The 15,602-nt window shown below is 46.5% G+C and overlaps 1 protein-coding gene across 1 annotated transcript in view; it reads right to left on the bottom strand.

Moving 5' to 3' along the window:
- TTC23L (tetratricopeptide repeat domain 23 like) overlaps positions 1 to 15,602 on the bottom strand; it is a 126,760-nt gene that overhangs the window by 108,941 nt on the left and 2,217 nt on the right. The window contains exons 2-4 of the mRNA XM_063925444.1: positions 7,523 to 7,613; positions 4,137 to 4,320; positions 3,757 to 3,880 (exon numbers count right to left, since the gene is read on the bottom strand). Coding sequence (XP_063781514.1) covers positions 3,757 to 3,880; positions 4,137 to 4,320; positions 7,523 to 7,587 — 373 coding nt within the window. The 5' untranslated portion in view covers positions 7,588 to 7,613. The remainder of the gene's footprint in view (positions 1 to 3,756; positions 3,881 to 4,136; positions 4,321 to 7,522; positions 7,614 to 15,602) is intronic.

Genomic DNA, 15,602 nt, shown 5'->3' with positions numbered 1-15,602 from the left:
CACACTCCTTAGCAACCTTTCCTTGGACCTCGCCTTTATCAGGAGATCGTCCAAGTACGGGATAATTGAAACCCCCTGCTTGCGAAGGAGAACCATCATTTCTGCTATGACCTTGGTGAACACTCTCGAGGCCGTGGAAAGGCCAAACGGCAACGTTTGAAATTGGTAATGAGAGTCCTTTATCGCAAACCTGAGGAAGGCCTGATGCGAAGGAACTATCGGGACGTGTAAGTAGGCATCCTTTATGTCAACTGACGCCATACAATCCCCCCCTTCTAGGCTGGAAATCACAGCTCGAAGAGATTCCATCTTGAACTTGAAAAATTTTAAGTATGGATTGAGGGATTTTAGATTCAGAATTGGTCTGACCGAACCGTCCGTTTTCGGGACCACAAATAGGCTCGAGTAGAACCCCTCCCCCCGTTGTGATGGTGGAACTGGAACAATGACCTTCTGTTGACACAATTTTTGTATCGCTGCCAACACCAGTTCCCTGTCCGGAAGAGACGCTGGTAAGGGGGAAACGAAGAACCGGTGAGGGGGCACCTCCCGAAACTCCAGCTTGTATCACTGAGATACAATCTCTAGGACCCAAGGATCGAGGCCTGAATGAACCCAGATCTGACTGAAGACTCGGAGACGGCCCCCCACCGGTCCGGACTCCCCCAGGGAAGCCCCAACGTCATGCGGTGGACTTGGTAGAGGCAGGGGAGGACTTTTGGTCCTGGGCGCCTGACATGGCAGGCGACTTCCTACCCCTTCCTTTACCCTTTGAAGCGAGGAAGGACGAACCCTTTCCACGCCTGTATTTATTAGGACGAAAGAACTGCATCTGCTGATGTGGTGCCTTTTTGTGCTGTGTGGGAACATAGGGAAGAAAAGAGGACTTACCCGCCGTCGCGGTAGAGACCAGGTCCGCCAAGCCGTCCCCAAACAAGACATTACCTTTGAAGGGTAAAGCTTCCATAGCTCTCTTGAAGTCGGCATTAGCATTCCATTGATGGATCCACAACGCCCTCCTTGCCGAAATTGACATGGCATTGGCTCTTGATCCCAAGAGACAAACATCCCTCGCCGCATCCTTCAGGTAATCTGCAGCGTCCTTGATATAACCAAGAGTCAGAAGAACATTATCTTTATCAAGGGTATCCATGTCAGTAGCTACATTCTCGGCCCATTTAGCAATAGCACTACTCACCCACACCGACGCCACTGCAGGTCTGAGCAATGCGCCTGTATTAGCGAAAATGGACTTCAGAGACGTCTCCAGCTTGCGATCCGCCGGATCCTTGAGAGCTGCCGTGTCCGAAGACGGAAGCGCCACCTTCTTAGACAAACGAGATAGAGCTTTGTCAACATTTGGAGACGACTCCCATTTTTCCCTATCATCAGAGGGGAAAGGATACGCCATGAAAATCCTCTTGGGAATCTGCCACCTCTTATCCGGCGACTCCCAAGCCTTTTCACAAAGAGTATTCATTTCATGAGAGGGGGGAAATTTCACTTCAGGTTTTTTCCCTTTGAAACAAACAAATCCTTGTTTCCTGCACCGCAGGTTCATCAGAAATGTGTAAAACATCCTTTATAGCCACAATCATGTACTGAATACTCTTCACTAAACGCGGATGCAAAGCCGCCTCAGAAAAATCGACCTCAGAGTCAGAGTCGGTATCAGTATCTGCCACCTGAGTAAACGGCCGCTTCTGCGAGCCCGATGGGGTCTGTACCTGAGATAAAGCCTCCTCTATGGACTTCTTCCACACCTGCGTCTGTGACTCAGACTTATCTAACCTCTTTGATAACGAAGCTACATTCGTATTGATTGTAGTTAACAACGTGAGTAAATCAGGTGTCGGCTGCGCCGACAGACCCAAATCCAGACCCACAACTTCACCCCCCACAACCTCCTCCGGTGAATCACATTCAGCCTCAGACATGTCGACACGTTCGATCGACACAGCGACACACACTCAGAATGTCTCAGCTAGGGGACAGGCCTACAGTGAAGCACCAGAGAGAGACCCAGAGGGAGTATGCCAGCTCACACCCCAGCACCTATATATCCCTATAGGGGATATATGTGACCAGCGCTGCTTAGCAACTAAATAATGCACCACACTGCGCTCCCCCCCCCCCCCCCCGCCCTGAGAAATCTCCCCGTTACTTGCGGGGAGTGATGAAGGTCCGGCCCAGCGTCTCCTTTCAGCCGCGTGGAGGAGAGAAGATGGCGCCGTGAGCCGCGCGCTAAGCTCCGCCCCGTCCCGGCGGGCTTCAGCGCGCCCAATTTGAAAATGCCGGCGGGGGCCGAGGAACAGTGCTTCTGCCGGCTACCCGGACCCCAGTGATCTGCTGCCCAGCGCCCTGCACCCTGTGAGTGCCGTCAGTGATGTGTGTGGGAGCATGGAGCGCAGCGTCACCGCTGCGCTGTACCTGGTCACCGAAGTCTTCTGCCGTCCTGAAGTCTTCTGATCTTCTCATACTCACCCGACTTCTTTCTTCTGGCTTCTGTGAGGGGGTGACGGCGTGGCTCCGGGAACAAGCAGCTAGGCGCACCAAGTGAATGAACCCTCTGGAGCTAATGGTGTCCAGTAGCTGAGAAGCAGAGCCCTTAAACTAAGAAGAAGTAGGTCTGCTTCTCTCCCCTCACTCCCACGATGCAGGGAGCCTGTAGCCAGCAGGTCTCCCTGAAAATAAAAAACCTAACAAAAGTATTTTCCAGAGAAACTCAGGAGAGCTCCCCTGTGAGTGTCCAGTCAGTCCTGGGCACAAAGTCTAACTGAGGTCTGGAGGAGGGGAATAGAGGGAGGAGCCAGTTCACATCCAGTCTTAAGTCTTTTCAGTGTGCCCAAGCTCCTGCGGATCCCGTCTATACCCCATGGTCCTTTTGGAGTCCCCAGCATCCTCTAGGACGTAAGAGAAATACAGTTTCCTGATTTTGCTGGGATGAATCCAAAGGGTCTTTGTACTTGTGACGCACCCTATTAATCCTCCCTCTCTGACCTGTATGTCTTCTGTGCTATTGGGGTCCGTGATAAAATCAGGAAAAGGATCCAATATTCATGAAGGCCTCACAAAATCATCACCACCTTACCTGCTCTAACGCACATTCAGGATGATAATGTGCTGGGGATTTTACCTTTTAAAGATGAAGCACAAAGTCAGGCCTGACAGAGGCTCCACTGAGACTAAGGGATTGGTACCCAAGTGGCAATTATATTTGGAACAGAAGAATAGTCAGAGAGGCCAAGACAATAGGCAGGCTTTAATGCTAGTGTGGGGGCATGGCCAATCGTGGGGGTAGAGCCATGACCCGCTTGACATATTACCCATTGCTGCATGTGCACCCTTTCCTAGTAAAGCCATGTGGGCCCCACTTTGAAACCCCTAAGATTTGGGAGAAGCATCCTTCATCTGTAGTTGGATTACCAGTCTAGCAATGCTCCAGACCCCAGATCAGTACTGCAGGCATGGCAGGGGTGGGGGCACCTTCCTTTGTCCAAGGCTACTATCAGCGAGGCATGAAGGGAACACGTAGAGGCATCAGTGACAACACAGGTGGCGCCAGCGGCCAAACAAGGGGACATCTGCTCGCCTAGGCAACGGTGCAAAGGGCGACAGTGTCCCCCTTAACAGCTGACCTGGGCCACCTAGTCCCTTTGACAAGCCCAGGTAACGATAATGTGTACTTGTTCACCTCACAAAATGTCTGCCTCCCCTGTTATGTAAGTGATGGGGACATTTAAAGATATAACTTACCCCTGACAGTGAGATAACTGTTAGCAAGTTCGACAAAAGCTTTGGCGAGTCTCCAGTGGCCGTCTCCATGCACAATTCTGCTGAGCGCCACACACCGGATGAGCTCCTTGTGCGCTCTCAGCAACTGATTAAAATAATAACAAAATGAACATTTAACGCTGAGGCGTCAGCTCCGCAGGCATTCAGCAACAGGAAATATAGATATCCTTATAAATCTGTCCCCTCCCAATGCTTACTGTTAACGGGATACAAAAGTTTTACTGAATAACTATAGATTCAATAAATATATTATATTATAATATTAATTTACAGTGAGATGTCACAACACGTGTACAAGGCATGAAGACAAAGTTGGCTGCACTGTTGTATCACTTCCTCACCTCATTGTCTTTGATGAAGTGTTGTGCCATCATCTGAGCCCTGGATAGTTTATCCACTGGAAATGATTGATTCACCGGCTGACGGGCATAATCTCCTGGTACTTCACATGTGCGATCCGTGTAGTTTAGTATGCTCCCATCCGACTCCTCTGGTTCGGGCAGAGTGCTGGCTGTCTTTGGAGTTCTATCCAATACACACAATGCCATATAGTCATGTACAGCTTAAGCCCCGTACACACGGGGGAGATGTGTGCTGAGCGATCTAGTACAGACCACTCAGCACACATCTCTCCCCCCGCTCAGCACACATTGCCAAATCTAGAGTCAGCAATAGCGACGTGCCGCGCCGTGCATCGTTATGGGCGTAACACACGGCAATCTAGTCAGATTGCTTACAATTTAAGCACGGATCTCTCCGTGTGTACCCCCCCCCCCCCCCCATTACAGTTCCTGAATTACCATTTACAGTACACACAGAAGAGTGTGTCCTAGGTTTGGTAATCTAGAACACCATACCCTCCAACACATACACATAAAACCTGGTATAAATTAGGAAAGGGGGCGTGGCCACGAGGAAAGGAGGCGTGGCCATGCCCCTTTCCTATACATTCAATGGAAATTTGGAGAGTCAAAAATCGGTACAAAGCCCTATTTGGTAAGTACAGACCATAAAAAAAGGTACAGTTGGAGGGTAGGGAACACTCAGCACAGTAATGTATACCATATTACCCAACACTTTACATTATATAGGAGCGTGCAGGGCCTTAGCAGGAGATGTGTGGGTCCCAAATTCGTATTGTGCACTAAAATGCCCCCTATTTATTATATGATACACAGTAATGACCATAATTCATAATATGGAACAGTAATGCCCCCACTTCATACTATGCCACATATCTGACTGTGCCCAAAATTCTTATGAGACACAGTAATTCCCCCAATTCATATTATGACACACAGTAATGCCTCCAATTCATAATGTGCTACACAGCTGTGCTCCAAATTCACCTATCACACAAGCAGAGCCCCAGTACAAGATATGCTACACAGCAGTGACCCTAATGAAATACGGAAGCACAACACGTGTGTGTACTAAGATCAGGTTGTTCCAGCTGTAGAGTGACTGCTGTGGAGCCACACTGACCTCGTCCTAGTCTATGTCTTCTATGCATTACATACATAGGTGGCAGAGCGGGTGGGGCAAGGAGGCGCCAGTCAATGTACCCCCCCCCCCCACACACACACACACACACACACACAGAGGCGCCAGTCAATGTACAAGGTCGCAGGGCGGCCTCCATCTAGGGTTAGCACGGGCAGTGTCATTCATAGCCAGATTAAGGGGGGGATGCAGGGCATACTATATCCCGGGCCCCCCATTGTCAGGGGGCCCCCCCGGCCAGAGTACACTGACATCACTATCTTTCCCTCTTAAGCAGCAGCAGAACCAGCAGCCAGAATGTGAGCAGGACAGTATGCAGTGCAGGCAGAGACACAGGAATATCAGGTTTCTGACCAGAGGAGAGGTAGATGGGTGGAGAGAGGTGTAAGTAACACAGGGATCTCAGCTTCTCCTCCCTGCCTGGGTATCTGAGTCCTGTGTAAACTGTTATGCAACTAATCCACTTGGGTCTAGAGATAGAGACACACACACACACACACACACACACACACACACACACACACACACACACGCACGCACACACACACACACACACACACACACACACACACACACACACACACACACACACTCCTTAGTGTATGTTAAGGTTAAGTTGTGTTTATTCCACTACAAGAAAAGTTTATAAAATAGTTGTCTCTCAATTAGGTGGAGCTACTGTATAAACAGTTCCAAGGTATTATTAAACTATTAGTTAAAACAAATATACACCATTGGTTTAAATGTAATATACACAATCCATACATCCCACCATGACTCATTCCAGGAGGGACAAAATGCTTTCTACCTGGACTTCCTTCTTAATTTATGATTGCAAACACCTGTGTTGAAATACCTTTCTTATCAATTAAAGGGGGATATTCAATTGTTTGAAAAGTCAGTTGGGTGTCTGTTTTTTCCTATGTAATAGACAGACACCCAACCAACTTTTCAAACAATTGAATAGCCCCCAAATAGTTCAACACAGGTGACGCCAATCATATATTAAGAGGGATGTCCAGGTAGAGAGCATTTTGTCCCTCCTGGAATGGGACATGTTGGGAGGTATGCACAATCTAATATACATCCCCTTCCTTCCATCAGGGCCCCCCTGTCTTATGTGCCCCGGGCACCCCCAAGGCTTAATCCGGCCCTGGTGTCATTATGAAGATAATCTACTTTCTGGCTGCTCCACCTCCTCCCTCCCCACAGCCCTACTCTGTCCACATCTATGACAATCTTCCCCACTGCACCCAGCTCCAGCCCCTGCAGCGTGTGGGTAGTTACTGTGGGCTGGCTGGCTGGGACCTGCCCTGCACCCTTTTCACCTCCCACTTCATATGTTTCTCCTCTCTTTCCCCCAAGCTCCCCCTTCATCCTTTTTCTTCCCCCCTCGGACCCAAACGCTCCCATCTTCCTCCTTGTGACACTGATACTATAGATGGGTTCAGTATGGTATGCCGGCGGTCGGGCTCCCGGCGACCAGCATACCGGCGCCGGGAGCCCGACCGCCGGCTTACCGACAGTGTGGCGAGTGCAAATGTGCCCCTTGCGGGCTCGCTGCGCGCGCCACGCTTTTTGATTCTCCCTCCAGGGGGGTCGTGGACCCCCACGAGGGAGAATAAGTGTCGGTATGCCGGCTGTCGGGATTCCAGCGCCGGTATACTGTCAGTCGGCATACTGAAGACCACCCCTATAGATGGATATATCTCTGTCATCAGGCAGGAGGTGAGGCGGGTAAACCCATCTGCTCCTGAGGGGGTGGCATTTGGTGATTCAGGGGCACCAGAATGAAATGATATCTTTCCCTAGCCTCTTACCAGCTAAGCCGCATCATTACAGTACATCACTTCCACTCCTTGGGACCTTAAATATTCAATATAAAGGCAAAACGCTACAGCACACAAATGACATCTTCATCCAGACTGAAGACACAAGAGATTCCACCAGCCCAAGCCTAAGTGGGCCCTCCGGCCTGTTATATGATAGCAGTCACAAGCTGTCCTGATGATTTAGCTTTTTTTCAATGCTAGCATTACATATGTCTGCTCCATGTGGTAATACTCTTTCTGAGGCAGAAACAAAGTATATTCAATGGGTGCCGGGTGTGTGGCGTAGGCCCGCTTGGACCCAGCAGTCCCTGAGTAGTACACCACACCCATTACACATTACAGGTGCATCAATTATGTCATCAGCTTGAAGCATAAGAAATAAATGTACTTACGTGCACTGGGACCCAGGATCTGCATATGTGGAGTCAGTGGGTATGTGTATAGGGAGTGACAGCATTGCCTTACAGACACCACTACCTGTAACTATAAGAGCACGCATCAGTTATGTAAGTCACTGTCAGATGGTTATTGGTCCTATTCATTATAACAACTTGTTTTATTTACTTATTCCCTTTACATCTTTTGTTCCACCAGCTACCCCAAAACGCCAGTGGCATGGTATATTCCAGAGTAGGGGCGGTGTGGGGCACAGATGCGGCAGGCATACACGCTACTTGACAGTTTGACCACAAGGGTGACCCATCGAACAATTCACAATCCCATTACAACCTGATGACTAAGGACCTAATTCAGACCTGATCGCAGCAGCAAAATATTTCTCTAATGGACAAAACCATGTGCACTGCAGGTGGGGCAGATGTAACATGAGAGTTAGATTTTGGTGGGTTATATTGTTTCTGTGCAGGGTAAATACTGGCTGCTTTATTTTTACACTGCAATTTAGATTTTAGTTTGAACACACCCCACCCAAATCTAACTCTCCCTGCACATGTTACATCTGCCTCCCCTGCAGTGCACATGGTTTTGTCCAGTACAGAAAAATGTTGCTGCTGCGATCAGGTCTGAATTAGGCCCCAAATACCATGTGTCTTTGGAACTTTGGATAGATTGACAATGCTAAATTCCCTTGTCGTATAAACAACCCTTTATGAAGTCTAAGAACACTGTACGCTGTTTACTTAAGAAGTACCGTAATGGTACGCTAGTTGCGTAACGATCGCTCAGCCGTAGGCGAGACGCTCAAGCGTCACGTTCGCTCACGGCCCAGTGATCACAGGACACGTTATTGGCTATGACTAGAGTAATGATTCGCTATGGCGTAGCGGACGCTCGAGACCACGAGGAGATCACCAGCGGCGCAGACGCTCACAACGCTATACCTTTATGTCTAAACCTTATACCAATGAAATACACGGAATACCTTAATGTGAATACAGGGTGTAAGTGCAACCTTGTGTAACCTGACTAACTACAAAGCTGCTTGAGCGTCACCGACGCTCAAGTGAACACTTAACACTATAGGAAATACACAGATACTGGTTTAGGGTCCAAAGCCTATTAACTGTATTATATCTAATGTATTTGTAAAAGGGGATAACAGTACAAATGATACACTACAATATAACAGAGACTTCCTAACCAAAATACAATACTATCTAATACAATACAATACTAGTCTAGGGGAGATACGAGAGAAAGAGAAGGGAAAGAGAGAGAGAGACGGAGAGAGATGAGAGAAATTGGCTCACAGAAAGACAATGATTACGGAGAGAAACTTACGCACAAGGGTAAACGATCGCATGCGCCTGGACATCCAGCACCCGATTTTCAGCAATGAGAACCGTTGAAGAGTGAGAGCTGGATGTGGTCGGCCTGCCTATTTATGCCCCACACACAATGCAATCTCATAGTCCCTACAATCCCATTGTCCATTGGATGAAGGAATTCGACCCTGTATCACAACAAAAGGTCATAGGTTGATTCATACAGGTGGGCTGTGACGATTTCAAACAGCTCAGGTGGGTGGGGAACTAGGTTTCCCGCCGCATACCTGAGTATGAGTAAATAGTAGAAATGGACATAAACTTCTTATGTCCATAACTATTCGCACGAGCGATTAATACGCTCCAAACCAACACCGGAATATTGCTAATTAAATACTCTTCCGATGGGTACCAAACACTGCTGTATGATTCCTGTTAGACCCTTCGTACAATACAAAGAGGGATTACTTTAAACAGGGACCTTCTATATTAACCAAACTTTCAGAAACTATCAAAGGGATCATGATCTATAAACTACATTAATTGTGAAAATATGTAACGAATGAGTCGCACGCTACGACTACATAAACTCTACCGTAAATACGCATACCGCGCCTGCGAGTGCACGCTATTGCGGGTATGCGCCTTCACGGGAGAGCGTACGCATGCGCAGCACGGACCAGTGTGCGGTGCAAATATGGCAACGTGTATGGGGATATTTTTCTGACTTTGACAGTCCACCCTTTGGCAGTCAATAATAACTGCCACCTTCTAAAACATTTCAAAAGGAGAAAAATATATGTCAGGGGTTAATTCATTTCCATGGTTGGGTGAGGGAGGAGAGAGGAGTAGGTGTGAAGAGGGTATGACCTAGTGTGATAGCAGAAGCATGTGTGTATGAGTCCATGTTTGGAGGGTCATGTATCATCGTGCCGTACGTGTTGTAAATCAAGCTTCGAGGTATTGCGAAGTATACATTTGAATTCCTTCTTATCCTGTGGTACAGGTCTGTGGATGGGCTGTCAAACTTTACCGAGCTCTTTTCGGATTTTGAACAAAATGGGGAGCACATTTTAGTTGATGATACATGAATGGGGGAGGTATGTGGTTGCTGATATCTGTGCCTGTATTCCCTATCGTCTATGTGTGTCATTACCTGAGGGTTGTAGAGATGAAGATAAAGAACACTTATGGAAAATGCAATGATATTTTATGTCAGGGAAATGTACATCTGTCGTCGAAGTTGTGTTCGGTATCTGTTGAGAGTCGTCTTCTTTGCGCTGTATTGCTCCTTGGGCATGAGCAAATAGCTTTGTCAGAGCCATCGGATTTACAAAAAAATGTTGGGCTAGCGTGAGTTTAAATGTACTAGGGAAACTGGGGATCCATGGCAAAGTTCATCAAGTGTCCATTTCTCAAGTGGTCAAAACTTCATCTTTGGTGCTTGTCTGTTGTCTGTATAGCGTCTCGTCAACTTCCTCGTCCAAGGGGGTCTTTGTATCTTGGAGAAAAGCAGAAAAACAGGTGAAAGAAACGGACCGTATAATCGCATTTTCATCACATCCTGGTTTCTATCATTGGGTCATAAATCAAATCCAGGTTAATTACGGTTTCCTCACTCCTCACGCTCATCACTTTTGTACTTTGTTTGCACCTCATTAAAGCCTGCCCGCATCTAAATATCAATCCAATCGATATAACGACACCCAAGATACATAGTAGAAACTTTCCAACATCCATTATGACTCCTTGAGCCCAGTCTCCTAAACCGGAGAACCAATTTCGCGGGTTCAACCATGACACCCAACCAGTCAGCTCATTACCTACAGCAGCAAGGGTGAGATTGTGTTTTCGACGAAATTCCCACTTTAATTGCAGAATATCGTCCATCTTTTGGTCTATGACCTCTACCGGATCCTCGGTGCTATTCGGGATATAAGTGCAACACTTTATGCCGTACTGTGTTGCCAATGTAACACAATATCCGCCTGTTACTGCTGTAAGATAATTAAGAACCATCCTATGCTGAACTAGTTCTGTTTTATAAGCTTGAAGTTCTCTTCCAGTGTATCTAAACGTGTCATCATACATTTCAGTGATATTATCTAACAAATTGGCGAGTGCGGAAATGTATCTATAATTCATCACTCCTCGAGCGGTGCGAGTGAAATCTAACGCTACCAGAACCTGAATCCCGGTGGATTCATGGATAAGATCAGAGGCCGGATGCTCTAACCTTTCTGACAGTTGTCTTTTAACTCGGTGCTCGTAATGAGTGTGAGTATAAGGAGCTTGGGCACCACGGTGTATGTCTTTCATTTTGTCATGTGTTACAGTCATCACTTCAGGCAATACTTTTCCAATATAACACAATCCTTCAGAGTTTGGGGCAAGCCACTTGTACGCCTTTCTCCCGCATATGAAATATGCGTCATCGGGGAGAACATATGGGACGGAGAAGGACATTACCATGTTACAAACCTTCCAGGTGAAATCTCCTGACCCTAATTCTTCCATCTGCTTAATGCACGTATCAGTTTGTACGATATGTGCACAGTATCCTGGTGATACCTCTCCAGCTCTAGTAATCCTATTTCCTAAGGTATATCGATACCGGAAAGATTTTCCTCTACTGGCTATGTGGCGTACAAGCTCTGTATCTGTAGGCATTCTATCTGCTCTGTGTGAAAAGGTCATGGTAAGGTTGCTCCATGACACTTCCCAATTTCCCGGCTTACGGGGGTTGGAGATATTAAAACATAAGAGGGACCTATCCACATGGTATTGGTGGAGCTTCAAACTAGGAGGGCTGGAGATGTTAAACCTCCGGTCCACCGGTCTCCCACCACTTAGCTCAAGTACCTCCCCTAACGTTAAAGGAAATGGTACTAGCCCTGATTTGCTATGACCCTGAGGTACTTGAGAGCATACCCAACAATCTGTTTGGTTTAACACATTACCCACTAAAGAGTGATAGTCACTCAATGGATGCCGGTCCATATGGATATTAAAACTGGATTGGCATTTCTTTATGCATCCATCTTCAACCAGATTATCACAGAGCCTACAGATACAATTTTCTTTTTTTTTTTTTGAGCTAACAATCCTTCAAAGAGAATGTTTACAGATAACATGGTTGTTAGATCGTGCCCGGTACTCGCCTCTGCTTGGTGATTGGGTTGCTATTGGAAATTTACACCTCCGTCTCAGTCATTAGAACCTTTCTGGATCCTTTCTCGACCTCACTGGTACTCTCACCGAAACAGACTGCTCTGGTCAACATCCTGGTTAACGGGAAAATCCATATTGCAGTCTCTTGGGGCAAGTCCATCTTACAGGAGGAGAAAAGAAGAAATTTGTAAAGGGGGTATAAGAAAACAGTTTGAGGGGGAGAGAACTTGTTACGATAATAAGTTCTCTCGTCTTGTTGTTCTTCTTGTTCTGCTGTCTTCTCAAAGGTGCTGTCTCTCAGTCTTCCAAACGAACATTCTGGTGATGCAATATTCCTTCCCAACCGACGATCTTTCTGTAAGGAGCAAAAATCTGGCATTACCATTGGTCCAACTGAGGGGTGACATACCATCTTTAAACCATGGAAACATGAGTGGGAAGAGAGAGATAACAAAAAAAACAAAAGAGGTAGAGAACAATTCATGTGCATATATACATTACATAACTCGACAATAACCACCAATGAGAAAAGAGAAACAAAACATTTTTAAACATTGTCAACATTAAGAAAACATTGTTAGCATTAGAAAAAACATTGGCCCTCATTCCGAGTTGTTCGCTCGGTATTTTTCATCGCATCGCAGTGAAAATCCGCTTAGTACGCATGCGCAATGTTCGCACTGCGACTGCGCCAAGTAACTTTACTATGAAGAAAGTAATTTTACTCACGGCTTTTTCTTCGCTCCGGCGATCGTAATGTGATTGACAGGAAATGGGTGTTACTGGGCGGAAACACGGCGTTTCAGGGGCGTGTGGCTGAAAACGCTACCGTTTCCGGAAAAAACGCAGGAGTGGCCGGGGAAACGGTGGGAGTGCCTGGGCGAACGCTGGGTGTGTTTGTGACGTCAACCAGGAACGACAAGCACTGAAATGATCGCACAGGCAGAGTAAGTCTGAAGCTACTCTGAAACTGCTAAGTAGTTAGTAATCGCAATATTGCGAATACATCGGTCGCAATTTTAAGAAGCTAAGATTCACTCCCAGTAGGCGGCGGCTTAGCGTGTGTAACTCTGCTAAATTCGCCTTGCGACCGATCAACTCGGAATGAGGGCCATTGTCAGACTTATTAGGCTGTCATATCTATGTGTCTACTGGTCTCCTTGAGCAGTCCCTCCCCACCAGCACCTGCATTACTCCACTGTCTGTATCTGGCCAGAAATACATTGTGGCGGAGGTCATGCTGGGGTTTGGTAGACTTCTGCAAGGACCAAGTGGGTATGCAATGTGTGAATTCTTACCAATACTCGTCAGAGATGGGGATAGAGAGAGAGAGAGGAAAAAAAAAAACATTTCACTGATACATTTACGACGTTTCACCTGGTCATTCCTGTGTCTTTCAGTGAATGACCTCCCACTTTATTAACCGTTACCTCAGGCTTGCCTCCATTCCTAATAATCACCTTTCCTGCCTATGTGATCCCTGATTATAATGGTGTGTATTGTAATTTTGCTAATTTCTTGGTCTAGGGGGTCTAACTTTATGTGGGTTATTACAGTTGCTAGCATAATGCCCTTCTCTCCTACAATGATAACAAATCCTGGGCTTCCTCCACGTGTCAATGACCTGAGGTTTTGGTTGATTTGATGCCTCCTCAAACGCTCGGATGCTCATCATCATCAATCGTTTCCCCTGTACTTCCCTGATTCCTTGGATTTTATGATTATGGTGTTGTCTTTCTCTTGATCTACAATCTCTTGCAAAGTGTCCCTTTTTATGACAATTGTAACAGACTTCCATATCTGGATTTCTCACAGGGGTGTGGGGCTTTTGTTGGGGTGGTCTTGTGTTTTGGGCCTGTATATTTGCTGCCATTAACTCATCTCTTTGTGACTCTCTGTATCTGGTGATATTCTGATCATGATTGATGACGGCCTCTCTTAGTGCGGTCACCGAGATATCTCTCCAGTTTGGGTTGGTGGTCTGTACCCTTGTTTTTAATTCATCTTTTAAACCATTCATTAATACCTTAACCGCTATTTCTTTATGTTGTGCATTTGCCTTGATGTCTGCGATCCCAGTGTTTCTAGCCATTATTTGCAGTGCTCGATTGAAATAATTAGAAACATTTTCCCTTTCGTTTTGCCTTATGGAGAGGATGTCGTTCCACTTGACAGCAGCTGGGAAATATATTCCTAACTGTCGGTTAATCTGCCTAATACATTCCTGATTGTGTTCTTCCATACAAGGTACCTCCGTGTTTAATTTACAATCAGCAATGAACTTTTCAGGGTCAACACTGGAGGGCAAACATGCCCTCAGCACTGTCCGCCATTCTTTGTTGGTGGGTTCTGTGGCGTTTCCTAGTTCTTTAATAAACTTTTGACATTTGACTAGATTTTTCCTAGGATCAGGAAATTCAGACACAATTGATCTCAATTCGGTCCGGGACCAGAGACAGCGCATTGCACTGTCCTTGACGGGAATGATTCCCTGATCGTCAGTCTTCCCATTGGGGACTGAGATCACCCTGGCCAGATCGAGCTCAGTTACATCATCTTGTGTTGGTCTTATATTTTGGGGTACATCTGTTTGTGCGTGATATAAAACATTGTACGTACCTGTGGACACGACCTCACCTGACCCTCCGTTAGGGGGTTCGATTATTGCCTTTACCAATTTGGTCGCGTCCACCTGGATGGCTTTTGTGATGGTTGCTGGAAGAGGTGCTGACATCGTTCTGGGCTCACTTTCTTGTTTGTATTCCTGAGGGAAGTTTGACATGGGGTGCAACTTGCATAGGTTAATAGTTGTACATTCAACAGTATTACAATAATCATTGTTACAGTTATTACACTTATTCTTATAATCTATACTACAGTTGCTAAGAGCGTTTTTATTGTTCAACCTTGTGCTTTTCTCCGCAACCATAATCCTCCCCGATGCCATGTCTCTCCTCTCAAGATAAGATTCAGAAAAGTCAATTGAATCTCTTTGTAATTCACCTTCCTGTTGCCCTAACTGCACATAATCATAATGTTTACTTCGTCTCTTTGTTGGTTCAATGAGACATATCCTCCTCCTTAAATTTTGTAACACGTCTGGACTGAAGCTACCTATTCTTGGGAATTTGTCCCTGTCTTGTACAGTCATTCTCTCCCATTCATCACATAAAGATTCTGTGTGACTTCCGTATTTTTCACACATGATGTACCTTGCCGACCCAACGGGTCGGTTCTCTGAATCAACCCGAACCGAGGTTGATCGCCCCCTACCTGAACAACTGGCCCCCATAATTCTGCAGGTGTTGCTTATTCCTCCTTGGATCTTTATCTCAAGGTTTTCAGCGAACCCTTACAAACAAACCAAGATGTCCTGGGCAGGCCGGCGGTGGCGGTTTACCAAGTACCCCACTTACTTCTCGCCCACGTTGGCCAGTACTGCAATAACTGTAACCAGAGCTGCTGTACCCAACCCAGGGCCCCTGTGAACCTTCTGTTTACTGGAACATATGAGGGTTACCCGAAGGACACTTACTCTTTCCAGTAAAGTTGGGGTTGTTAGATAGTTCCTGAGTGA

Source organism: Pseudophryne corroboree, chromosome 1 (genome assembly GCF_028390025.1).
Source record: "Pseudophryne corroboree isolate aPseCor3 chromosome 1, aPseCor3.hap2, whole genome shotgun sequence".
Lineage (NCBI taxonomy): Eukaryota > Metazoa > Chordata > Amphibia > Anura > Myobatrachidae > Pseudophryne > Pseudophryne corroboree.
The sequence above is the reverse complement of the archived record's forward strand: the minus strand, read 5'-3'. Positions and strand labels throughout refer to the sequence as shown.